Source organism: Ursus maritimus, unplaced genomic scaffold, assembly GCF_017311325.1.
Source record: "Ursus maritimus isolate PB19 unplaced genomic scaffold, ASM1731132v1 scaffold_2, whole genome shotgun sequence".
In the NCBI taxonomy this organism is placed as follows: domain Eukaryota; kingdom Metazoa; phylum Chordata; class Mammalia; order Carnivora; family Ursidae; genus Ursus; species Ursus maritimus.
The window spans coordinates 32,897,834-32,923,431 of record NW_024424452.1 but is presented as its reverse complement, the minus strand read 5'-3'; the positions used below and the strand labels follow the sequence as shown (position 1 = coordinate 32,923,431).

The window sequence follows — 25,598 nt, the reverse complement described above, 5'->3', positions numbered from 1 at the left end:
ACAGAACATTTAGAACATGTAGAACATTTATAGAACATAAGTTGCATGTCTAGAACATTAGTGGCAAGTACATATCATGAGCCCTTCTAATTCCATTATTGTTGTTATCAATCATGTTATAATCACCATTATCATAATTAACCCTATTAATACTCCCTTGGATTCTGAATCTCGGAATGGCAGAAACAGAGATCCCTTGCCTTTCTGGTAGCCTCTCACTTGAGCTAAAATACTTCAGGGATTTGCCAGAAAATATTTTGTGACTGAATAGCCCCACCTTAGCCCTTACAAGTATCATCCTTCATCTTAGCCAACAAAAAGGTCAATCATAGCATATTTGAAAGTACCTCAACTTTGGAGAAAGACCTGGATTTGAGGTCTGCATCTAACATATACTAGCTTCGAAACCTTGTGCTTTCTTATCTGTGAAATGGGTGTGATAAAAACAAGTTTACTGAAAATATACTTCCCGTCGAGATGAAGTTACATAATATATATAAAGTGACTAACATTGTCTGGTGCTCAGAAAGAACTCAATGAATACCAGCTGCTCTGGCTGTAACTTTTTTATTAGTATTTGGAAATAATAATAAGCCATTCACAGCTAATTCACACACAGGTGAATTCACAGACAGACAGGTGTTGCATGACCGTCCAACAAGAAGTCCTTCAGTACAATGTTGGACTATCCAGTGGAGATTTTTTTTTTATTATTTAACAGTGCAGAGCAACATTTAATGGTTTGACCTTGTTTTTCGGTGCCCTGTGTTGCTGGGTGAGTTGGAGCATGTCTTCGTATTAGTAAGGGTAAAGGACAAAGGGATTGGCTTGGGAATTCATTTTTCATTCAACAGAACTTGTGAATATGTGCATGCTCAGGTCCCTGTTTGAAGTGCTTGGGACAGCAGTAAGGAGAAAACCAGATAAGGTTCCTGTCCTCATAGAGTTTACAGTCTACTTGGAGACAGACCTCAGAAATATGTATAATATAAAGGCATATAGAATGTCAAAATCAAAATGTACAGCATGTCAAACTTGGACAAGGGTTTGAAGGGACAAGTCAGGGTCCTCTGAGAACCAGGGGCGATGGTGAGCAAGATGAGAAAACCTATCTTTTGAACTGCCCGATGCTGTTGGTTGGGATCTTCACTTGCTCCAGAGGCTGCTAATTTTTTAAAAGACAAGCATATTTCCCTTTGGAAATATCACCTCACGAGCAACCATATCAAGGCTCCTGCCTTGCACTAAGCGCCATAAATATTTGATCGTCACTAACTTTTAAGGAGTTGAGAAAAACAACCTCTACATTGCCTTCTGTGACTCCAAATGGAAAATCAGGATGGAACATTTTGCAAACATGACACCTCGTCATTGCAGGCCTGCCGCCCACTCGGCTGGTTTGTATTTCTGGGGCTGGTGTTTGTCAGCCACAGAAAGATGGCTTCTGGCCTCTCTCTCTTGCTTCCCTGTTGAGGCCAGGGAAGTGAAATGAAACAAATTGCTTTCACTTGAATCTGTGACATGGATTCGTGTTATCTTTGTTGTTTGTTTGTTTTTTCAAGTTATGGCCTCAGAGCAATCTCAGAGTTCCTTGTTGAAGAGACGCTACTCTGTGAGCTGGTGTAGTTAAGGAAACCAGGGTTTGGATGTTACCTAACTGAGGTCAGATTTGAACCCATCTCCAACTACTTTAGAAAATAGAGCTTAGGAGTCTGACAGATTTGGCTAACTAGCACTTCCCAGTTGTGTGAGTACGAGGAAGTAACTCCACCTTCCTCAGAAAAGGAATAACGGTATTGGGTTCTTGTTAGAAGAAGTGATGTAAGCAAAGCTCCTTTGTTGAGTTTTATATCCTCAGTGCTTAGAACAATGACTGGTACATAGTTGGTGCTCAAGAAAAGTTTTCTTATCATCATCATCATCTCCATCTTCATTATCATCATCATCTCCATCATCATCATAATCACCCCCTAACACCACCACCACCATCATCATATCCATCTTCATTTTAGTAGGGATTCAGTGGCAGGAATTCTTCAATAAGACCAGGTGACGTTCAAATTTTGGTTCTGCTACTTAACTAATGTATTAGATTCCGTAGTAGGAGATATTTTTTCACTGGTTTGGAGCCTCAGTTCTCTTATCTTTAAAAGGGACCATACTTCCTATCAAAAGGGCTGATCGTGAGGATTGGAGTGCTGAGCACCGCACCTGGCACCTGATGGCTGAGGACCTGACGTATGTCTCCACGTATGCTCCAGACATACACTTCGCCGGATAGAAGGAGGACTGATTTCATCCCCACAATAGGAAATGTACTCATGGAACATTTTAGATTATAAAAAACAGTCCTGTAGATTTTCCCCCTAAAGCATTCCAAGAGCCTCATTGGGAAGAAGACTATATATTATTACTTATATTTATAAATAAGGAAACTGAAGCACGTGAGGGTTGAATGACTTGCAGATAATTCTATAATTATATTCCCGACTTCTCTTCATTTGACTTTGACTCTATAGCCACAGTTCTAGTGAAAGGTCAAATGGTAACACACGCTGGAAATGACTAGCATAGTGTTTTTAATTTTACGTATTTTACGGCAATCCATAAAAGATTTTACATCTCAACCCAATTCATCCACATAAAAGTTTCATCAAACAATACTAACTCTTACCATTTTACTCCATTCTATTCTTTTCCAGCGTGGTATAGTTTATTTCATTTAAAGAATGTTGGCGTGAGAACTCCCTACATGGATTTTACAGCCCAAGGGATCACTCCTATAATTGGAAGAACGCAGAACTCTTTCCCCCAGGGTGGCAGAATGACCCAGGGCAGCTCTACACAGCGTCCATGCCTGGATCCCACCCTCAGAGATTTGAAGGCAGTGGGTCTGGGGTGGAGTCCTGGTGTCTAATTTTTTTAGTAAAAATACCCCCAAGTGACTCTGGTGGTCCACTGGCTAAGGACCAGTGTCCAATTGTGTCTCCCTGATTGTTCCCACTTGAAACGTTCCTCTCTATTTAGTGGTTAGTTAGTTGATTTTTTTGAGTATTTCCTTCTTCACTCCCAAGAAGATACTTCACTAGGGAATTTGTCTGCCTTGGTCTCATCCCTCTTTCCCAGTTAAAAGACAGAAGTTTGGCTTTTCAGTGATCTGTGAGCCCAGGGGTCTTATGACTCCTGAGAGTGACTGCTGGATCCACATGTTGGGCTGGAACTGTGGGAAAGAAGGGGGCCTGGTTCTCTGTGGTTGCACAGCTCTGAGACGGGGGCCGACATGTCCCTGTAAGGAACCTACGTGGGCTGCTTGTTTTAATTCTGTAGCAGAGGTGTCCCGGGAGTAGGATTAGAAATGGAAATGGAAGGATGGCACAGATACTGTTGATCCAGATTTTCTTTCCAACACTGGGGAGTTTGGAATTAAAAAAAAAAAAAAAAATTCACCCAGGGGCTACCTGAACTAGGGACACACCAGCAGGAGGGTTGAATTCTTCCAGGCAGCTTCTCCCGCCCTCACCCACTCCTCCGTTTTACAATTTAATTACACATTTAATCACTTTAGAAACCCCATCCATTCCCTCCAGTGTAGCGAGATCTCTCCTCTTCTTAGCAAGGCGTCTCGGTGATAAGCAGCTGTCCACGGGAAGAGTGGATGGGACTCCTGAAACTCTCCCTCAGCGAGCGAGAAAGACATGGCCAAAGAAAAACTGAAATTGTTTTGACATTTCACTCTGGTTGTTGTAGTTTTAATAATAAAGAAAGAACAAAGTATTTGTAGCTTTAAATAAAGAGGCAGCATTTGGCATTGATGCAGCATTTGGCATTGAAATCACTGGGGATTTTTGTACGCGGTTTTGTTTTTGCTCGTTTGAAAGGGAAGAAAAGAATGAGCTAAGAGGAGAAGAAGTTCAAGAAAAGGAGAATGCAAGACCCCTAGACTTGTCCTTCATAGTATCGATCAGCAAGGCGATTTAGGGATCATCTGTGGGTTCCTTTCTTGAAAGCCCGCTGCCCCTCTTGACTACGTAATAGGGACATAAGTGGTCTGGAGTTTTGCATCGCCACGTGATGAATGAATCTGGTATATAGTGCATACTATAAGCCAAGCCCTGTGTGTGTTTGTTTTGTTATGATTTGGTTTTTATTTTGATCCTTGCAATCACACTGTGAAGGCACCCATCATTATCCCTACTAAACAGAAGCAAAAACTGGAGCCCAGAGCATTGCAACTACTTGCCTAAGGTCACACAGCTAGCCTGCAAAGGAGCAGGGCTTCCGAATGGCCCAAGCCATCATCAGTTACAGCATTTTAAGATCAATTTACAATTAACCACTCAGCTTTGTTATAAATTCATTCCCTCTGTTCTCACGGCATTTCTTTAAATTTTCCTATCCTCATCTCTCTTGTCTCTGAGCTCTTTCTTCATCCTGCCTCTCTCTTTTCCCCTGCTACCCTTGGCACCCCCCACCCCTCTTAAAAATATAAAACAAAATAGGATAGTAAGCAAGCTCCCCGGTGGATTTCATAACTTTGCATACCATATATTTAGTTTAGTAATGAAAAATTCCAGCTCCAGGCGATGCATAGGATAGCATTTCTAATGTTTTTTAAACAGCTATTAATGTAGGCGAGCGCTGTGTGTGTGTGTGTGTGTGTGTGTGTGTGTGTGTGTGTTTTCTGCCTCCTCTATATAATCATCTGCTCAGTGTGCACCCTGAAACTGAGCACAGGAGCCAGAGGAGGGGCGAGCCGTGATTGATGGGCCAGGCCTCGCTGGCAGAAAGAGTCCCATCTGGGGTTGGTTTTGGGAGCAGTCAGATGTTGAGGGGGAGGTCAGCCAGGCAGCCTCAGCTCCCCTCCTTCACCATCCAGCCATCCACACGTTGCACAGAGCGCACACCCTCGCTCGTAGCTGAGGCTTGCTTTGGGCAGATGCTTTGTGGTGTGGGGCTAGAACAGCTGCTAAGTTTATGGAGGAGAAAGGAAGCAGGATGGTGCAGCAGGTATTTTTCCCGATTTTATATTTCACTCGAAATTGTGATTTGAATGAAGCTGAAGCCTTGCCTTGTGTTAAGTCTCTGTTGCTCTCTGCGATACATACTCTGCTCCTTGAATCCTGCGGGGGGCGGGGGGTGGGGGATTTCAGCCGTGTGTGTGTGTGTGTGTGTGTGTGTGTGTGTGTGTGTGTGTGAGAGAGAGAGAGAGAGAGAGAGAGAGAGAGAGAGCGCTTTCTGCTTGATGTGTCTAACTGAGCTGGTCTGAGAACCAGCAGGTTAATGGTGTAATTTTGCATTTTCTTCTTTGTCTCAATGCCCCTGGGGGCATGATACAGCTTAGCTCTTTTCAGTCAGGCACTGGAGGCTTTCTCTGAATATGCGCAATTTCTTGCCAGAGAAGTAGAACAGACCACGCTACAAAACTAAAGTGAAACAGTCAGCAAGACGGGAAACTGCAGGCAACCAGGAAGGGAGGCTTTCTTCCAGGAGTCTGTGTTGGCGGGGGGTCCCTCCGGGAGTGGCTGCTTTTCTTGGCTGTGTGGACAGATACAATCACTGGTTTATTAGGGCCGGACAATTCCTGTGCATGTCTTCATTAGAAGGATTGTGTTTAGGCCAGAAGAGGCTTTTCAGGGCAAGAAATGGACGGGGGAACAAATCAATTCCAAAACCAAAAGGGGAAACGATAATTCAAGAAGTTTGACTATTAAAGCTGGGGAAACACACACACGTACACAGGAAAAATACTTCATTATTTTAAAGTCCACCCTGGCAGCTTTGAAAGCAGGCACTTTCCCCTCTCACGAAAAGTCAGGCAGTTACATTGAACAGAACATCCCCGCTTCACGCTCTGCCACGTAAAGACTATTTCTCAGTTGAAATGTGGTTTGCATTAGATTTGGGGCCAAAATATTTTGCAAAGTCTGATGGGCTGCCACCCTTTGTTCTGTTATTACTTTCTAAAAACGACTTTATGAAACCACTTGGGGCAATGAATTGGGAGAAGGGAGATGTCTGGGGGGTTGGGTGGGGGGGAACCTCTCATTTTCTCTCTGACTCTGTCTTCTGAGCCCCCCTGGGAGAGAAAATTAAAGGTGCCGGGTGTTTCAGTGACCGAAGCAATCCTCCCGTATTTGAAGACCGCCTCTCTGGATGTCTGCATGCAGGAGAGTCGGCACACTATGCTAATAGTCAGATTACGGTGTTTGTCTTAAAATAGCAATAATATCCTGGCTATTTCATGCTTCAGTAAAATATTTAAATTGAAATGGCATTTTTTTTCCCTTTGGTGACTCAGACTTGGTTGCGTTTTAATAATCCTCTTGCTCTCAGTAACTAGAGTCCAAGCCACCCATTGCGGTGTCTCAGGTAATGATGGGGTCCCACATCATCGTGCTGTTGAGTTGCTGCCCTGATCTAGGCTTGTGGTATGAGGACAGGGAAGTTTCCTTTACATTCCTAATAACTGTTCTCTATTTCAAGTCTCTATCCACTTCCACAGCAGCAAGTGTGGACGTGAAAACCTTAAGGTCTCGGCTTTTTTTCAAAAAAAAAAAAAAAATCTTTTGTGTGTTTATCAGCAACCCAGGAGAGTCCAGGCACTGAACATCTGATGTTAGGTTTGAAAATCTCTTGCGGCACTTGCTGGTTGATGTGGGGGTTCCGTGCAAAGCAGAATCACCCTCCCCACCACCTCAGGACACCCACAAGCATCCTGACTCAGTAGATATCAGAATCCCTGTGATCATCCCACTTATTTAGGGAAAGGTGGGGCTTTGGCATTGGAGTAGAAGAAAGAAGGCAGCTTCTACAAATGAGGGAATGTCTAGCCGGCATGCTCCAAATACTTTTTGTCTGTCACTGTCACCTCCGTGAAGTTGGCTTCAGCTTTCAACCAGGAGCCTGTTCACGTGCCCAAGATCTGCCTTGACCTGGAGTGCCAAAGGTGCCCTTAATGCAAATGTATTTTTCCAGAAAACACACTTCAGCCAAGCTAAGAATCCAGGAACATCACTAGGGAGGAAATAAAGACATCTCTGAAGCCATTTGAAGGTGAAAAATAATTCTATAGGAAGTACAATGATCTTAATTAAATATTAGCCATAATTAGCCCAAAGTGCAAATGTTGGGAATATTAATTAGGGTCTCTCTGGAACAGCTGCCAGTGTTAATAAGTAACTGTGGGGGGTCCCACTAACATCTGTTTGAGGACTTCAGGAGCAGAAATGCTGTCCAGAGCCCCGTGGACTTGAACGCTAGCTTTGGGCTCCTTGGCGACCATGGACACACTCCCTAGAGCTTGGTGCCCTGGGTTTGCCAAAATGGCACAAGGTTTGGTGTTGTGTCCCCAGTTGGCCCTTGCCTTTCCTAGGACAGCCTGAGAACCTTGTGAAGCTAGACCCTGGGCTTGTGGTGGCACAGATTTTCCAGGCTGCTGATCTAACACACACTAGCGGCTCGTCTGGCTAACGGAACACTGGTATTTCTGCATCAGGTACCCCAGCACCTGACTCCTCGTAAGGTGTAACACAGCGCCAGCTGGGTAGCAGGTCTTGAGGCCATGGGGTATGTAGGACCAAGAGGGGTTTGTTTGTTTCAAAATGGGAACAAACCTTTCCACCAGGTGATAGTCATGCGAGGTGAAAGACACCTGGTGTCCTTTCGGCTCCTGGCTTCCCTAAGAGCTACTTGTTGCTATGACCTTGCACAATCATTTCCTGGTTTTGTACTGCAGTCTCCTTCACAGCAAAGGAATATGGGATGAAAGAGGCAGTGCATGCAAAGCAGGGATCCTAGGTCTCCGCGAGATTGACATTTGGGGATAGGTAATCCTTTGTGGTGGGCACCGTCCCAGGCACCGTACGGTGTTTGGCACCATCCCTGGCCTCTCCGTACTAGATGTAAGCAGCAACCCGTCCCCCCGCTGGGAACAACCAAAAGTGTCTGCACACACTGTCAGATGTCCCCAGGGGAGTAGTCACCTGTGTTACCTGTGTAAGAAGTACTGACACCAAGCCCCCAGCACAATGCCTGGCACCTTCTAGGCCTGAGAAGAAAGCAACATCCCTCAGCGTGTCTTCTGAGCACTGGTGAAAAGAAGGACTCCCTTTCACATCAGCGCAGAAGCCTGAAGCCGCCTCGGATCTTCCCCTCGGCAGCCCACTGTGCTGAGTCTGAAGTCTGCATGTGCATGTGTGTGCTTAAAGGGCAGAGGCACGAAGATAGAAAGCATGTTCTGAAGAAGACTTCTCCATTGGGCACCATCCTCAGTACCGCCCGTCCACAACTCTGGCTGAGCTTCCCTCCTTGGTTTAGGGAGAATGCACCCCCTTTTCTCTCTCTTCCGGTTTTATTGCCAATTTTATTTCCTGCCCAAACTTACCATTACGTCTGCAATGGTGGCTTCTTAATTGATGTCCCCATATTTAGTGATAACTTTGCCACCTTGATTTAAAAACTTTTTCCGCAAGGGGCCAAAATGGTTAAATAGTTTAGATTTTGTGGGTCTCTCACAGCTACTCAACTCTGTCATCATAGCATGATGAGCATGGCTGTGTCTCAATAAAACTTTATTTACAAAACAACCAGTGGGCCGGATTTGTCCCATAGGTCATTTGCCAACCCCGCTCCTATCCCCCCTACCCTACCACTTTATGTCCTGTTGCCAGGTTAAGCTTCTCAGAGCCCGGAGTTCATTATTCGAGCATGCATTCACTTCACAAACACTGATAAATGCCTACTTTGCAGCTAGCATGCCGTGGGACACTGGAAATGGAATGGAGAATGTGACACAGTCTTTAGCCCTGAGGACTCTCCCAGGCAAATAAGCAAGCAGTGGCAGCACTAGGAATTCTGTGAGATGTGGCCACCAGCTACAGTGGAGCATAGAGGACACATAGCTGAAGTGGGCTCAGTGTCAAGGAAGGCTTGTTGGAGGACTTGGCTTGGGACCCAAAAGGACAGTCAGGACTAGCCAGGCAAGGGAGTATGGGAGGGTTTTCCAAGCAGAGGGGCAGCCATCGGGTAGACTTGTTGGGTGTGGAGAATATGGAGTGACTGTTGGCTTCCTGAGGGCAGGCCTTTCTCCTTCCAATGCAGAGAGTACTCAGATCCCAACAGAAAGCCCTTGCAGTTTTTTTGGGAACCTGTGAGGGATAGGTCACTCTTCCTGAGATTGCTCTGTCGTGTGGAAAGGCCTGTGTGTCCCCATAAAAGTGTTTTCTGATGGAGGCAGAGGAGGGAAGCCTTTTCTTTGTGTGAGCATCTCTCTGCCGTTGCTTGTGGGATCATTTCATGCTCTCCTATGGGGCCACACCTGGAGTTTTCACAAGCCTGGCTTTCAGTTCAAAGAAGCAGCAGATCGAAGGGAGCAGGGGACTGAAACAGACCTTTGGGCGGAAGCAGAATCTGGCACGATGGATTTGCCTTTGGAGGGTTCTCAAGGTCCCAAAGGTTCTGGGGCTTCTCATCGGCCAGAAAGAAGTGGCTCCACGTGGAATTTGTGTACAGAGGACTATGTTCCTTGAGCAGCCCCGCAGAAGAGAAGGACGCTAGCTGGATTATAAATGGGAGGGGATGTTTTTATTCTTATTAGTCCAGACTCTTTTGGTTGTAAGTAACAGAAAATAAAACTATCTTTCCTGACTCATGTAAGTGAAGCAAACAGTGGTGTTATCAACTGCAGGCAAAGCTGGGTCCAAGGCTTCCTGTGATGTCACCGGCACTCAGTGGACCTGCTTCTCAATTTCTGGGCTCCATTTTCCTCTGGATTGGCTTCTGCTTTAGATGGGTCCTTCTCAAGTGACACTTTTTGGCAGCTCCAGGGCTGCATTATTTTTACAGCTACCAATCCCAGAGGAAAGGGAACTTCCTCCCCCAAACTCCAGGGAGGTTCCAGGATTCAGCCTCCTTGGTGTTGCTAGAGGTTAACTCACTGACTGGCTTAGGTAAATGAGCATGAACCCATGTCCCTGTGACTGACCATGGAACCCTGATTAGCCAGGGTCACATGACTGTGTCTGGAGGTAAGCTGAGGCAGGGCTCATCCCCATCTGCATTCTGATGGGCTGAGAGTGGATGTGTCCCCTAAAAGGAAACCAGGTGGTATTCTTGATGAAAAGACCAATGCACAGCAATGGCAACGTGGCTTCCCAAGGATGGTCAGGGTTAACTTCCCACGTGCAGGGACCCAGCCACAGTGCAGACAGAGCCTGCACAGCCCCAAACGCGAAGAAAAGACGTTAGACAGAAAGCAAGCAAGGGCTGTGCATTTCTGCTTCCAATGGCACAGACATTTGGAGACATTCGTCTGGGGGAGGAAAGGGCGTGATGGGAATGTTTTCACTTGCAAAATGTTTTAAACTTATCCTAAGCTTAGTTCTCTTCGAAGTGTCATCTTTAACATTCTAATTAAGGTCCCTTCTAAACAAATGCACAAGCTCTGTGCACAGCTCCGAGAATAAACTTTTTTTTTTTTTTTTTTTTTTGGTCCCTTCTCTGTCATAATGTTTGCACTGCGCTCAAGTTGCTTTAGCTGGAGAGACTCTTGAATGTTGGTGGTGGGGACCTAGGAGATGTGAGCAATTCTGACATTTTTGCCCTGGTATCATTCTAGGAGGGCCGAAGTCACATCTGGTTGACCACAGACAATGGGAGAAGCAGCTCTTTGGTGTGCTTAATTGCTAAGCTTCTCTCTCTCTCCCTGACTGTGCGATCCCATCTCTTTTGAGATTATGAAAAATTTGGACCTAGGGGTTACAGTTTCTGGTGCAGTGTGCATGTGTGTGTGTGTGTGTGTGTGTGTGTGTGTGTGTATGCGTAGGGTAGTAGAGTTATGAGGGTCTGGGTGGGGGTAGAGAGAAATAGATGTTTCCTGAAATGGAAGCATTTGAATTCAGGGGCTTTTTTAAAAATTCTTTTGACTTAACTGTAATGATCACACTGCATGTTTTGCCTAGATTGGAAGGGTGAATTGTTATATAATACTCTGTGCTTATAAAAAAAAAATAAGGCAGGGGGCAGGGGGAGGCATTGACTAATGAGGCTGAGTTAAGTCCAGCATTTTGTAAAGATACTTAAAATTGTGACCACAGTATCACAGAGTGCCGTCTTTGTCCAAATTAGGTCTTGAATTTCCATTGGCTGCTTCATATTGGCTCTGGGAACATCACACACACACACACACACACACACACACACACACACACAACACGGTGACCATTAAAAGGACCCCCCATCCCATTATGTGAGCCAAGTCACATAAAACTTTGATTAAATTCAAATGCTTAGATGAATTGTCTCTCCTCTCAAGAACACACACGTTCAATTTAATCTCTCTTGGCATTTTAAGTATCAAATCAAGGCTCTGCTGTCACTGGAGACAACTACATGCTCACATGTTCCAAAATGGGAATGAAATAAGGAGGATCTGCCAGAAAAAATCTAATCGGGCAGGGCACAGACCCTCCGTCTTTGGCTATGGGGCTGGAAGACACGGGGAAAGTGACTGCACCTTGCGAGCCTCGATTTCTGCGTCTGCGCAATGGGGTTACGTCTGTATACATGCTGAGCACTGTTTCCGCATCGAGTCTGGTGAAGATGAAGTGGGGTGCATCCATCTCGGGCTCTTTGCACCATGCTGGCACCTGCAAAGTGTCGGGAGAGAACTAGTCCTTGCGCCCCAGGGAAGGGTTCTGCCTGGTGCCCTCTCACGGTGTTCTCACCCTCTCTGACCTTTTCTGATTTTCTTTAGGGTAATCAGGAAGCAGCAGCTGCCCCGGACACAATGGCTCAGCCTTATGCTTCGGCCCAGTTTGCTCCCCCTCAGAACGGCATCCCCGCGGAATACACGGCCCCTCATCCCCACCCCGCGCCAGAGTACACGGGCCAGACCACAGTCCCCGAGCACACGTTGAACCTGTACCCTCCCGCCCAGACGCACTCGGAGCAGAGCGCAGCGGACACCAGCGCGCAGACCGTGTCGGGCACGGCGACGGCAGTCCCTGAGGCCGGCCCTGTCGCAGCAGCTCGCCCAGTTCACCTGTCTAGAGGCCTCCTCTCCGGTTACTTAATCAACACATTTTTCCTTAACTGCCTTTATTGGTAAAGGGAAACTTTCATCTAATTTCTGTTCCTATTGCCTTTTCTGGAATTCTCTCCACTCGGTAGAATCATACACTATGTAACTTTAACAGCTTTATAGAGATATCATTTGTATACCAGAAATTCACCCATTTTTGGTGTGCAATTCACTGATTTCTAATAGATTGGCGGAGTTGTGCAACCAGGGGCTTTCACTAATTTTGGAATATTTCCACCACCCAGAAAGAAACCTCAGGCCCCTGTGCAGCTCCTCCCCACCGCAGCCCCTGTCTCTTCAGCTTCTTCAGCTTCTTCATCCCTTTAAGATTTACCTGTGTTTTTCTGTGTTTTGTGTGAGCCATAGGGCAGGGGAGGCCTAGGCTGCAAAGGGGCAGCGCCAGAGAATTTTGCAGGGTCGTGGAATGTTCTGTATCTTGATGGTGGCCGTTTAGTTTATGCACAAGAAAGAGTATATTTTATTGCATATGAATGCGTTCAGTGGATTAAAAATAAGCAAACAAAGAAGAAACATTTTATCACCACCATAAATTAAAAACTAGCATTGTTGGCTATTAATCAAAGATAAGCCTAAACAAAAATAATTATTAAAATTAAACACTTGTTCATTTGTGTGTGACCTAAAATAACCATGCATACCACAAGATGTATATGTTCATTTGAGAAACCTTGTTTTGTGGTGTTCTTTAGAAGCCTGGGCACGCCAGGCCGCTAGTCTAGAACATTTTGTAGGTAGAAGGCAATCGTGCCTCTTTCTTCTGCCCCTAGGCCTCTGGAAAACCAGTATTTGTGAGGGAATTTCTTGGTTTACAGCAGGAAATTTTCTTGACCCTCAAAGTAACCATTTACTATTTTGCTACCTGGTACTTCATTTCAAGGTCAGGTTTGGAGATTTTTAAAAAATAGTATACATTCTAACATGGTCTGTTGCCTATCTCCCCTTTTTTATTTTGGTAGAATGTGTATATGACATGAAATTTACCATTTTAACCATTTTAACTCAGATGATTCAGTGGGATTAAGAACATTCACAGTTCAGTGCAACCATCACTCTATCTAATTCCAGAACATTTTCATCACCCCAGAAGGAATCTCCATACCCATTACGGAGACAATACCCATTCCCACAAATGCACTTTCTCTCGGTATGGATTTGCCCATTCTAGATATTTCATAAAAATGGAATCATACAATATATGACCTGTTGGTTTTGGCTTCTTTCACTTGATAGAATGTTTTCCGGGTTTATCCACGCTGTGGCATGTATCAGTACTTTGTTCCCTTTTTATGACTGAATACTGCTCCACTGTATGCCTGTGCCACTTTTGTTTGCCCATCCGTTTACTGATGGGCATTGGAGTTGTTTCCATCTTTGGGTTTTTGTGACTAGTGCTGCTATTGCCTGTTTCTATCTGGCTGTTAGACTTAGGGACGAGTTTATTAAATGGGTTTGCTGGTCTAGCACGTGTCTGCTATCGGCTGTGTTGACTACCAGGTTTATTTGTTTTTGCTTATTTTGTGACAGGAAATGTTGGTAGGGCTTCAGAAAGTTATTTTAGGACTGAAAAAGACATGTAATAATGTCCACTCAGACATTATCTATTAAGCCTCAATATGTGCCAAGCATAGTAACCTGCCGTGGGAGAGCCATTTGTTCATGCATGTTTTTAAGCCTCTACCGTGGCCAGGACTCGTACCAGGTGACGTGGTTGAACTGAGCAGAAATGATCCTTTCCCTCTTATAACTTAGCATGAGAGTCCTGGAGTGAGCACGTGTCAATCAAACAGCTGTCTACGTGGTACGTGCTCTTAAGGAAAAGACAGGTGCCGTGGAGAATTAAGATGGGCAGGGGTACCGCCTGCAGATGAGCAGTCTGGGACTCTTTCTCCAAGAAGATGGTATTTCAGCTGAGAAGATAAGCTTTCCAGGCAGAAGGAATACCAAGGTCAAGGTCCCAAGGTCGAAAAGAACTTGATTTGTTCAAAAAACTAAAAGGAGCCCAGGATGTCTAGGCCATGTGAAGACAGTCCGGGGGTGCGGTGGCAAAGGGTAAAATGGGAACAATCATCAGGAACTGTATCCCACAGGCCTGGTGGGTTTGATATGTGGGTGGAATTGCACATGAGGAGCAGTGGGAGCCACTGAACAAGTTTAAGCCAGAAGAGTTAGAAAGTGAAATCTTAAAAGGAAGGATTAACGATGCATACCTAAAAGGAGATCTTAATCCAGTTGGGAAGTTGCGATGCTCAGTATCCTTCTCTCATAAAAAGAACTCTTTAGAGATCACAAATTTAAACAGGGTGTTGGGTGTCCACAGCGCCCCAGGCACTGCAGTGCCATGAAACGGTGAGCAGACGTGCTCTCTTTCCTTAGAGAGATTTTTGGTCTGCTAGAGAATATAGGATACGTATTCTGTTATTGTAATGTGATAAGCTCTAGAGCATGGAGATACCAGGGGGCCAGGACTTGAGAAGTAAATGGGAATGGTTGGGGTCAGAGTGCACTACCCATCATAAGCACTTGCAGTCAAGAGAAAGAAAAGATAGCAACTGAGGAGCGTAAGAGTTCAGAGGAAGCAGTTTGTACAAGAGTGGATGGGGGGTCCTATTTTATGCCAAGGAGAAGGCACCTATGGGGACAGGCGGAAGGACCCAGAACAGGAGGTAGGGAATGATGACTCAGGAGAGAAGGTGACCAAGGGTGAACACATACAGCAAGTGGTCTAGGAAAGGAGAAGAAACACTTTCTGTGTTGCTGCCTTATTAACTTATAATTGACACACAATAACCTGCGTGTATTTAGAGCACGCAATTTGATGAGCAATGACAGATGTACAGACTGTGTAACCAACATTTCCATCACCCCCAGAGCTTCCTGCTTCCCCTTTACAATCTTTCCTCCCTGCCCTCTACCTCATTCCCCGGGTGGACCCACAGATCTGATTTTCTCACTATAGCTTAGTTTTTAGTTTCTCGAATTTTAGAGCACCAAAGTCAAACACCATGCACTCTTTTTGCCAGGCTTCTTTCACTTGGTGTCGTTGCTTTTAGGGTCCTCTGTCTTGTTAGATCAGTAGCTCACTGTTTTTCATTGCCGAGTAGCAAGCCGTTGTGGGGATGCCCCACGATTTGTTGGTCCATTTACTCATGGATGGGTATTTGGGTTGTTTTCAGCTTTGGGCCACTACACATAAGGCTCCTGTGAAATTTGGGGAACATTTCAGGATTGAAGAAGAGAAATGTCTTAGTCCATTCAGGCTGCTGTAACAAAATCCCACTGACTGGCTTGCAAAGAGCAGAAATTTGTTGCTCACGGATCTGGAGGCTGTAAGTCCAAGATCAAGGTGCCAGTGTGGTCGAGTGAGAGCCCCTTCCTGGTGCATAGCTGGGACTTTTTCACTGTGTCCTCACATGGCAGAAGAAGTGAGGGAGCTTTCTGGGTCTCTTTTATAAGAACACTAATCCCATTCACCTGATCACCCCCTAAAGCCCCACCTCTTAACACCATCACTGGGGCTTTACAATTCCAACATGTGAATGGGGGGGAGGCACAAACATTCAGACCACAGCAAGAAGAAGGAGTGGATGTGTGAGGAAACAGAGAAATCTCCAAGTCAGGAAATACTGTAAGGGGCTCCTTCTCTGTTGCCTTCATGTTCTCAGGGATGGAGTCACCATCATCAGCTGACAGAGAGAAGCAGAGGAGTTTGGGAGCAATAGAATGATTCCTGAAACTGGACAAACATGCTAAGAATCTGGCTCAGATGATTCCTAGAGTATCTGAGTGACAACAAGTGCCTCTCTGAGCCTGGAGAATATGAATTTGTGGAAGGTTGGTTAGCTGGCCCGTTTGTCTTCTCTAGTGATATTTGGGTGAGACGAGCTGTCCCAGGAAGTTTCAAAGCAAGGGGAACCATTCTAAACTGAAGGAGGGGGCTTACCTGGCCTCAGGGAGGGACAGGAAGATAAAAGAAGCCATCTTGTTTTCTACCACACATGATTCCACGCATATGCTTTCCTCTCTTGGCCAAGATGGAAGATGCTTCTGCTGCCCATGACCTACTCAGTTGTACTTTCCTGACTCAACCAAGCAGAACATGGTCTATGACAAGCATGCTTCCAAATGTCTCCATCCTCGTGCATGTACCGAGCGTACCTCCCCTTCACTCCAGGTTCTGCGTTAACCTAAGGCAGGAATTTCACCTCTGAGTGGGTCAGACCCATGTTCTCCCAATGCTGGAATCCATGGCCCTGCTTTAGCCTACCTAATTATTCTCCACAGCGTCACCTTGTGCCTGGAGTTACCCTAACTGTCCTTGTGCATGGTTCTTAATGCCAGTCTGAGGGCACTGTCGAGGACATCATTTCTATGAGAAACCGAGTAGTTTTGGGTACGAGCAAACATCCATCCATCTGGTAGGCTCCAAGAACATCTAATATATGCACATGATTTAACACAAAGTGCAGAAGCTGTAAAAGGGAAGCGGGATGCACCCAGAGCTCCCAACCAGAGCTGAGGAAAGTACAGACAGAAAAGACTTCCCAGGTCATCCTCTCCGTTCCCCAAGGGCTGAAATGAGTCCCTGCAGGACATGTTTCTGCTGGGTGTCTATTCAACGTAGGCCTCCAGACACATCGGGGATCACTGTGTTGACAGAGCCAATACTCTGTTATCTTAGCGACCGCTCCTGACAAGGTATTTTACTCTTGACATATTATAATTAGAGATTTGCAAGTAGTGAATTCTCCATGTATCTCCAATAGCAACTTAACTTCTATTTTTAACACCTCTGCAGTCTGTGTAAAGTCTCCCACCAGCTCTGGGATCTGACGGGAGAAAGAATATGGGTCCTAGAGCTAGGTCCCTGAGCTCCGGGCTCTGTTGACAGGGACAGGCTCTGCTCGAGGAGCCAAGTCCCTGACCCTCAGCCACTGCCAACTACAGAGTCAACTGGGTCTCCGGAGTTCCTTCATACCTTTAAGAAGTGAAGACGTTGGCTGGTGATGACTTCCTGTTCTCATCCCCTTTAAAGCCTGGCTCTGCTTTAGAAGCCAGGAGTGTAGCTGAGGTGTGGGGAAAACTCAGTGCATTCCTTTTTGTCCATTAGCTACTGCTGCTGTTGGTATTATTATTATGTTAAATTAGTTTTAATTATTAAATTATAAATTAAATTACCATTATATTAGAGCAACTCAGGTTTGTGGTTAAAAAAACCACACTTGAGAAAAGGGCATACAATAAAAACTAAAATTTCTTAGTGCCCACAAGCCCAGTTCTTTGTCTCCCTGCCAGAAGTAATAGTTACCAGTCCTTTATATTTCCTTCCAGAAATGTTTTGTGCGTGTGTCTTGGCCCATTTGGGCTGCTATAACAAAAATACTACAACCTGCGTGGCTTATAAACAGCAGACGTTCATTTCTCACGGTTGTGGGGCTGACAAGTCCGAGAACATGGTGGTGGCGGTGGCCATGGCCGTGTCTGGTGAGGGTGCGCTTCCCACTGTGTTCTCACGTGGTGGAAGGGAACGAGGGGCTCTCTGAGGCTTCTCTATGAGGGATCCACCCTTATGACCTGATCACCTCCCAAATGCCCCATCTCCCAATATCATCACCTTGGGGGGGGGGAGATTTCCACATGTGAATTTTGGGGGACACAAACATTCAGTCCATAGCAGCCTGCTTGTCTCCTTCTCTGTGTGTGTGTGTTTCTCTCTATCTCTCTGTCTCTCAATCTCTCTTCTATCTTTCTGTCTCTAAATAAAATCTCTACATCTCTAATTCCTCTTCACAGAAGAACAGAATTGAAACCATTTGAGAGTTGTCTGCTGTCGGGAAAGAGGGAAGGGAAGGTATGCTGCCATTGACTGAGGCCTGCTATGGTCCACAGACCATGATGCGTGCTGTGCACACCTCGTCTTGTTTTGCCTCCACACCAAACCCTTTAAATGATATCCATACTCCCATTTTACACTGGGGAAGCAGAGGTGCAAAGAGGCTAAGGACACTGTGAGTTTGGGAGAGTTTTGTGTGGCAGAATGGAGAGCCTCGCCCAGGTCTGTTTCATGTCAAAGTCTGGCCTCTTTCCTCAGTCTCTGGGGTATTCCCCACAAGGGCTCCCGGGAGGCAGTATAGGTGACCAATGCCTGAGACCAGGGTGAACAATCTAAAATTCTTCTGGTTTCTTCAGTCCTGCTCTCCAATTGAAAGTAGCAGGTCAGTGAAGAACGTGGACTCCAGATTTGTTGGGATTAGACCTTCTGTGGCACCATTTGGGCTGGAGCATTTGACCTCTCTGCTCGTATTATCCCTACTGTTTCCTTCCTCCACTGGGGTTCTCCCCTTCTCCAAACCCCCTTCCTCTTCCCTTCTAAACACCCCTCAGCGCTGCATTGGAGAACACCAGAGAGTTCCTCTCCCTGGAAGAGGATTTCAGCCTCACCTGCTCACATTTAAAGTTTGGCGAAATCATTGAGGGATGCCTGTCTAAAGATAGGCTGAGTAGCCACATCAAAACAGTAACTGGGGAATAGCAATCTCAAAAATAGTGGTCTTTGCTCAGTGAGTGTCAGACTATGTCCTAAGCATTTTTCAAGCACAATCTCAAGTTATCATGACTTTTTATCACCCCCCAAAAAAAAGTATATGTGAAGCATTATCATCCCCATATAAAGCATTATATAAGGAACCAAGGCAAGGAACTTCCTGAAGTTCTTTTTTTTTTTTTTTTTAAAGATTTTATTTATTTATTCGACAGAGATAGAGACAGCCAGCGAGAGAGGGAACACAAGCAGGGGGAGTGGGAGAGGAAGAAGCAGGCTCCCAGCGGAGGAGCCTGATGTGGGGCTCGATCCCATAACGCCGGGATCACGCCCTGAGCCGAAAGCAGACGCTTAACCGCTGTGCCACCCAGGCGCCCCTCCTGAAGTTCTTTGTAGCTAACAGGGAGGAGCTAGAGCTTCAAACCAGGTGTGTCAGACTCAAGACCAAAAGTCCTAAGGAGGGCTGAAGCCCAGAAGGCATTCCCCAGGCACATGCAGGTGCTCAAGCCGGGCTCTTCTCTGTGTAGATTGCAACGCAGACAGGAATGCTTTTGCCTGGGAATCACCGTCCCACCTTGGGGAGGGCCCCAGCAGACCCAAGCATGTGCAATATTACAGGCTTAGCGTGTGCTCTTATTTGAGACCTGTGCCTTGAGCAAACTCCAATAACACGTTTCGGTAGCTTCGCAATTGTCTTTTCAGATGACAGTGTGGCTGAGCTGTTTTGTCCACACCAGTTCTATTTGCCTAAGGTTCACATTTACCTTAAGGACACAGGAACGGCCTCTTGTTCCCTCATGAGGCCAAGTATTATGCTTCTGCCTCCCAGATAGCTTTAAAACAAATGGCCCATGGCTTTCAGGGTAAATTAAAGGCCTTCATTCCCCAATACCAGGGCCATTTTACCATTCTAAAGCCCCAGTTCCCAGTCCTGATGGGCCAGAAGGCACGATTAATCCCACCTTAGGATAACTCTGAGAGGGGCAGCCTGGCTGGGAGCATCAGAGACCCATGTGTGTAATGTCCTGTCACAGCACTAGGATGATGGCCTTGGAATCCGGTGGAAGTGAAGGTTCTCATGACGGGTCAGAGATAAATACCATTTGGTATTGTCAAGAGCATCAGAGAAGAATTGAGTGAAGAGCCTGAAGTTCCCACTGCATTTCTGACACGGAGCGGGACCGTCGGCATGTGACGTAACCTCTCTGAGCATCACTTACGGCATCCGTATATGTGAGGCTTAGAGCAGCAGCGACGTCCTGAGGAGATAATGCCAAGGAAGGGCTTCACAGTGACAGGCACACGGTAGACGCTCTGCCATAGGAACCATTACAATTATGAGAACAAATCACATCATTCCTAATGGGAAATCAGAGTGTTCTCCTCTGTCCTGAATTTTTCATTCTCAAAATTCTTCAGGAAAATAAATTCATCCTAAGAATTATGTGACTTTCTGTGTCAAAAATCAAACCAAGACTCAAAAATCCCCACCTTTATTTTATAAGTAATTCTTACATTTAATGATTTTCATACGAATAGCTTTCAACCACTCATGTCTGAGTCCGACTGATGGGTAACAGCTAGTCATTGGCCCAGTTAGGTCCAGGCCATGTGCAAACAAGGCTAAGATTTATTAGGGAAATACATAACTGATGTTTTGTTTGTAGGGCTCAAAGCCACCTTGCTTTTGCTAAATGAGGAAAGATATACTCTGGAAGCGAGTTGTGTTTCCTTCGGGGGACTTGATTGTCACGTGTGAGTCGCAGGTCTACTAGGCACTTGAAATGTTTCACCTTGGCTTTCTCTCCATCTGGTGTTTTGTGCTTATTCACACCCACATTCATTGTCATTAATTTTATACTCTCAGGATGACTAAGCAGTCTCTACCCTTGATGAAGATGTTAGTTTTGAGCAAGTATCGGCACACGGTGTAGTTCTAAAGAGTTGGGTTAATGATTGGATAATCTGAAGATGAAGTGGGCTGTCTGTGAGCTGTACAAGCGGCTGGTCTAGGTGTTTGAAGAACCTAATTGCCTTTGCATGGCTCATAGCCCCACTAGGTGGTCTTGTTGCTTTTACGTGGTTTTTGTTTGTTTGTTTTTAAATGAACTTAGGACGCAGGCTCTCATCTGTTCTGGGTGCAGTATTTGAATCACTCATCAGCCAACCATAGCTCATGCTCTTAATTGGTGGCCATATATTCTACAAGTTTGTAGTGAGTTCATAGGAATTCTGTGCTCTATTTGGATTCTTGGCTGGAGAAGGTAGTTGGCTATGCTCTGTTAACTGAGGATTCCTGGGTGCTTTGGCCAGACCCTTGCCATGTTAGAGCCGGAGGAAACTGAAGAGTCTACCCGGCCCATCTTCTCACCGTACAGATAGGAGATCATACACGGTAAGGGCTGAAACTCAAATACTTTCAGGTCCAGTAACATACATGTTTGAGAGAGATTGGTTTGTGATGAAGACATAGGTAAAGGAAATCATTAATTTTCTCCATTAATGTAGGAAAGATAAAACCATAGGCAAGGTGTGTATGACCCCTTGGTAGCGACACTGTGGTAGTCTAGGGGGTACATGGACCATTCAAAGGGGTGCCCCCATCCACCCATCCACTCACTGTCATATTGGATCACTGACCCAGCATGACGATATCTTTTGATTTTTTTTTAAGTAAGCAGCTATTTGGATTTTTATGTGTTCTCTTGTTCATTCCTATTTCACTCATTTTTGTTATCTGCCCAGCCTCTGAAGATATGAGTTTATAACCGCTGACTTAGTCTAGGAATCTTAATTTTTTTTTTAAATGAGAGGTGAAGTTAGGAGATTTAATCCTTCATTAAGGTGTTTAAAAAAGGCAGCTTGGATGCTTCTGCATGACGGTGCAGAGAATCATAGAAGGTTACAGCTTGAAATGACCATCCTGTCTGCCTGCTTCATTTATGATTAACACCAAGGCTCAGAGAGGGAAAGTGACCTGCCTGAGTCACACAGTGACTATCACAGCAGGGGTGACCCAAAAGAAAATTTCCATTGTACCACTTCCCCTGCTATGGATTCTACTGGCCGTGACCATCCTTTTTCCCTTCCACCTCCTGGATTCTGTAGTAGTTTTCAAAATCCACTTACTTGGGGTCATGTCTGCATTGAAATGGACAAAGCCCGGTGTCTTTAGGAGCAGGTCAGACTGTATGACTCGGGCCTCCATTTCTCTTTGATATCTTATTTTAGTTCCTAGCCAGAGGTTGCAGGGCCTTACTCTCACTAAGGCTTCCAGACTTCTAAAAAGAGTCTTTATTTTCCCTACTTCTTTCCTCCTGATCCTGTTGGTTAGGTCGAGGGGGCTGTGCTCATTCAGTGGTGTTATGTATTCCAACCAGCTCTAGTCTGAATCACTGCTGGGTCAAAATGCTCTAACTAGGGGGTCTGGGTTTCTGCCTTTGCATCCCTGGAGAGGACAGAGACTGTCAGCTTGTCAAATTATAACCTTTCATGTACGGCTATGTCCGAGTTACCGCACAAGCACCCTGAGGGGCAGAAGGTCCAAGGCTGGGTTCTGCCCTCCATAGAAGAACCACCAAAGCCTTCTGAGGCAGGTGAGCCTGGTAGGTGAGCCAAGCAGAATGGAGATCCCACGAATCCTAGGCGCTCTTCAACTCCTGGACTTTGGAGAGGAGCTCACTACAACCCAGACAATAGCCATCCCTCTTGCATCAGGAGCAGAGTGCATCAGGCTCAAGGACCTGATTTTTATGTGATCTTGATGTCCTTGGGACAAAGCTACATGGGCAAATTTGTTCTTCAATAGACCAAGGTTTGTAGCCTGTACAGACCTAAACAAACCAGGCCACTGGGACCATGGCGATTTGAAGCCTTAATGGTTGCAGACTTGTTTTGGAAGTAAAAAAGGCAGGTTTTTTTCCTTTAAAAAAAAATTAACAGATTGAGTTGTAAAGAATACAATTCAAAAAGTTTGGGCTATCCTGGTCTTTTAAAAGTGAAAAATACAAATGTGCATTCTGATTGGTAGAAAAACAAATGGAAATTTCTTGGGCTGAAGAGAATGAAAAAAAAAAAAGAGGCAGCAGTCATTTATTAATAATGTATGGGGAACAGTACCTAGCATTTAGTGAGCACATACTAGATCCCAGGGCAGTGATGCTACATTTATGTGCATGACCTGAGTGAATCTTACAGCATCCAGAGGAGCGGGGACCGTAACTGACCCCTTGTTACCCAAGTCAGAGAACCAGAGCTTAGAGACATCAAGGAGCCTGCCCAAGGTCACATCATGAAGCCAATACGGCAGAGCAGGAGTTTAGAGGCAGCCAGTCCGACTCCAGAATCCACTCCATCATTCACTCCACGAGCCGAGCACTATGTGGTGCATTTTCTTCACATTCCATAGCCCATCGGGGGATGGATGTGAAGATTCCAGAATTATAGATGAGGAAACAGAAGCACAGATGTTAAGTCACTTGCCCCAAGGCCATACAACTAATAAAGGGAAGAGTGTAAATGCAAGCAGAGGTCTGTCAGATTCCTAAACCCGCATTGTGTGACTTCCCCATCAAAAGTCGTTTGTTTTACTTAAATGACATTCTCTGCTATTTTAATCATGATATCATAGCAGACAAATGTGTTAATAATCTTTGTCCCCATAATTCTGGTTTAGCTCAAAACTGCCTCAATTTACACACACACACACATACAGACACGCACGCACACACACACACACACACACACACACACACACACAATGTTTCTCTCTCTCCCTCTCCTCCCATCCCCCAAGCACCCCCAGACCCCCAGGGCATCCAGTGGCCCCATGGAGTGAAAAGGGCCTCAAACCGTTTTGCAAGCAGACTAAGGAAGCCTGGATCTCCCAGAGAAACTTGCTACAAGGAAATCGCTAATTATAACCCAAATTGTATTTGACTTCTGCATCTTTGCTTTACATTGTAACACTGTAATTTAAAGAGATTGTTCCCTGGCCTTTTTTAGGGAAAGAAATTAACTACCATTTTCTTACTAAGAAAAGCAGTGGTAACAGCAGTGCAGGAATGACAGGAGGTGGGTCCCATCCCCTCCTTCCCTCTACCCAGATTGCATGTGGGAGCCGGGTTAGCAATTATTCAAGGAATTGCCTGGGGTTCCAGGCGCTGTCTCTGGGTGACACCCATCTGGCCTTACCAAAGGAAAGAGAAGATGAGGGTGGGGCAGGCTTGGGAACAAGAGTCTCCTTGACTCCAGGAGTGGAACTTTGGAGGCAGAAGGCAAGCAAGGTACATTAGTCCTTGGATTTGGGGGCCTTCTCCTGTTTTGAGCCACTGGCACTCTTGACAAAGACTAGAGGGGACCTGGTCAGAGCTTGAAAAGGGGAGTTGCAAACATTGCCTGGACTTCAGAGCCTTGGCTGTCTTTCTGCCTGATTCAGCTGTCCATGGGACCCAAAGCCCCTCGCCAGCACCCCCTTTCCTCTCTTCTCTCAAGCCTTCCTCAGGCCTTCAGTATCAGTGTTAAGCCAGGCCAAATGTTGGCAAACTCTGACCAGTGGGTCAGTATTGGCCCACTGCCTGTTTTTTCAATAAAGTTTTATTGGAACGCAGTCACACCAGTTCGTTCATGTATTGTCTGTGATGCTTTGCTTCTGCAGAGCTGAGTAATTACAACAGACATATAACCCAGTGAGCTGAAAATACTATTTTCCTCTACTTAAAAGGTTTGCCGGTGGGTCTTCCGGATTATTTTTTAGTAAAATATTTCCAATTTCCCTCCTGGCCAGTGAATTACATTTCTTTTATTCTTTCTCCTTCATCAAACTGCCCTTCCCTGTGGAACTCTGGCAAGAAAGTAAACATTTGTGTAATGCCAGAATTCAGCGAATGCCAGACTTATACCAGAAATATAGCATCTCCTTCTGCCCCTAAATATATCCATAGTCACACACACACACACACACACACACACACACACACACACACACAGAGCCCCTGTTTTCTCAAGAACCAAAACCTGTATCACTGGTGTCTCTGATTTAAATCCAAGCTGGGTTAGTAAATGTTATATTCTTCTGAGGTCATGGAATAAATATCACAGTTATTATTAACAGAATAAGTAATAATTGTGGTAGCCAATGTATTCCAGCTTTAAGTTCATTAATCCTCATCCTAATGGCCGGTAGGGTTACCCCCATTTCCCAGGCCAGGAAAACAGAGAGGTTATGTAGATGGCCCTAGGGGGCACCGTCAGGAAGTGGTGGGCACAGAACTCAAACCCAGTCCTGGCTGGTGCAAAGGTACAGCTCTGCTAGGCCATGGCAGCTCTTGAAAGCACATAGGCACAGCCAACGGAGCCAACTCTTGACTGAAGTAGACAACCGATGCCCAGCTCCGGAGCTGACACGTACAGTGTGCTGAGTCCCAGGGCCTAGTCTTCTGCAGATACAACAATTGATCCCAAGAAGAGCCTCTGGAGGCCTGAGTAGAGGCACTGAGGGTCAGTTTTCAGTGAATAGTCCCTGATGATTCTTCCATGGCTCTCAAAAGACCTGCCGAGAATGTTTTTTGCCTGCTAACTTTCACAAGCTCAGCAGAGGGAGATACTTGGCGATGGGGAACCCCGTGTTTTCTTTTAAAAATAAGAGCTCATAGGGAAGGAGGATACCCATGGCAGAGGGAGATTCCAGTGAATGGGATCTGGGTTCCGTGTGGCAGCCAAATTCCAGCACGGAGCCCAGCCGGGGCTGCACGGGCATCTGGGCCTACCCTGAGACGTGCGTGGGGCTTTAGGAAGCCCTGTGATTTGGCACCCGCTGCTTGGGCTTCAAGTCTGCAGGCTTCCTGAGGATGCACAGTGGCCTGACATTGGGGCTGAGCCCTTGATAATGACACTGTAGACACGAGGTAATTACACATCCGTTACTTCCCAAGTCAAGCTAAGTGGACCTCTGATTATTAT

The 25,598-nt window shown here is 45.7% G+C and overlaps 1 protein-coding gene across 5 annotated transcripts in view; it reads left to right on the top strand.

Annotated features, from left to right (window-relative positions):
- RBFOX1 (RNA binding fox-1 homolog 1) overlaps positions 1-25,598 on the top strand; it is a 331,573-nt gene that overhangs the window by 146,477 nt on the left and 159,498 nt on the right. For 3 of the 5 annotated variants that reach the window (XM_040635353.1, XM_040635351.1, XM_040635352.1), the window contains exon 2: positions 11,753-11,995. In XM_040635353.1, the coding sequence (XP_040491287.1) occupies positions 11,753-11,995 (243 nt within the window). Of the gene's footprint in view, positions 1-11,752; positions 12,017-25,598 lie in introns of those variants that run through there. The other 2 variants (XM_040635355.1, XM_040635354.1) reach the window with 2 other exon arrangements.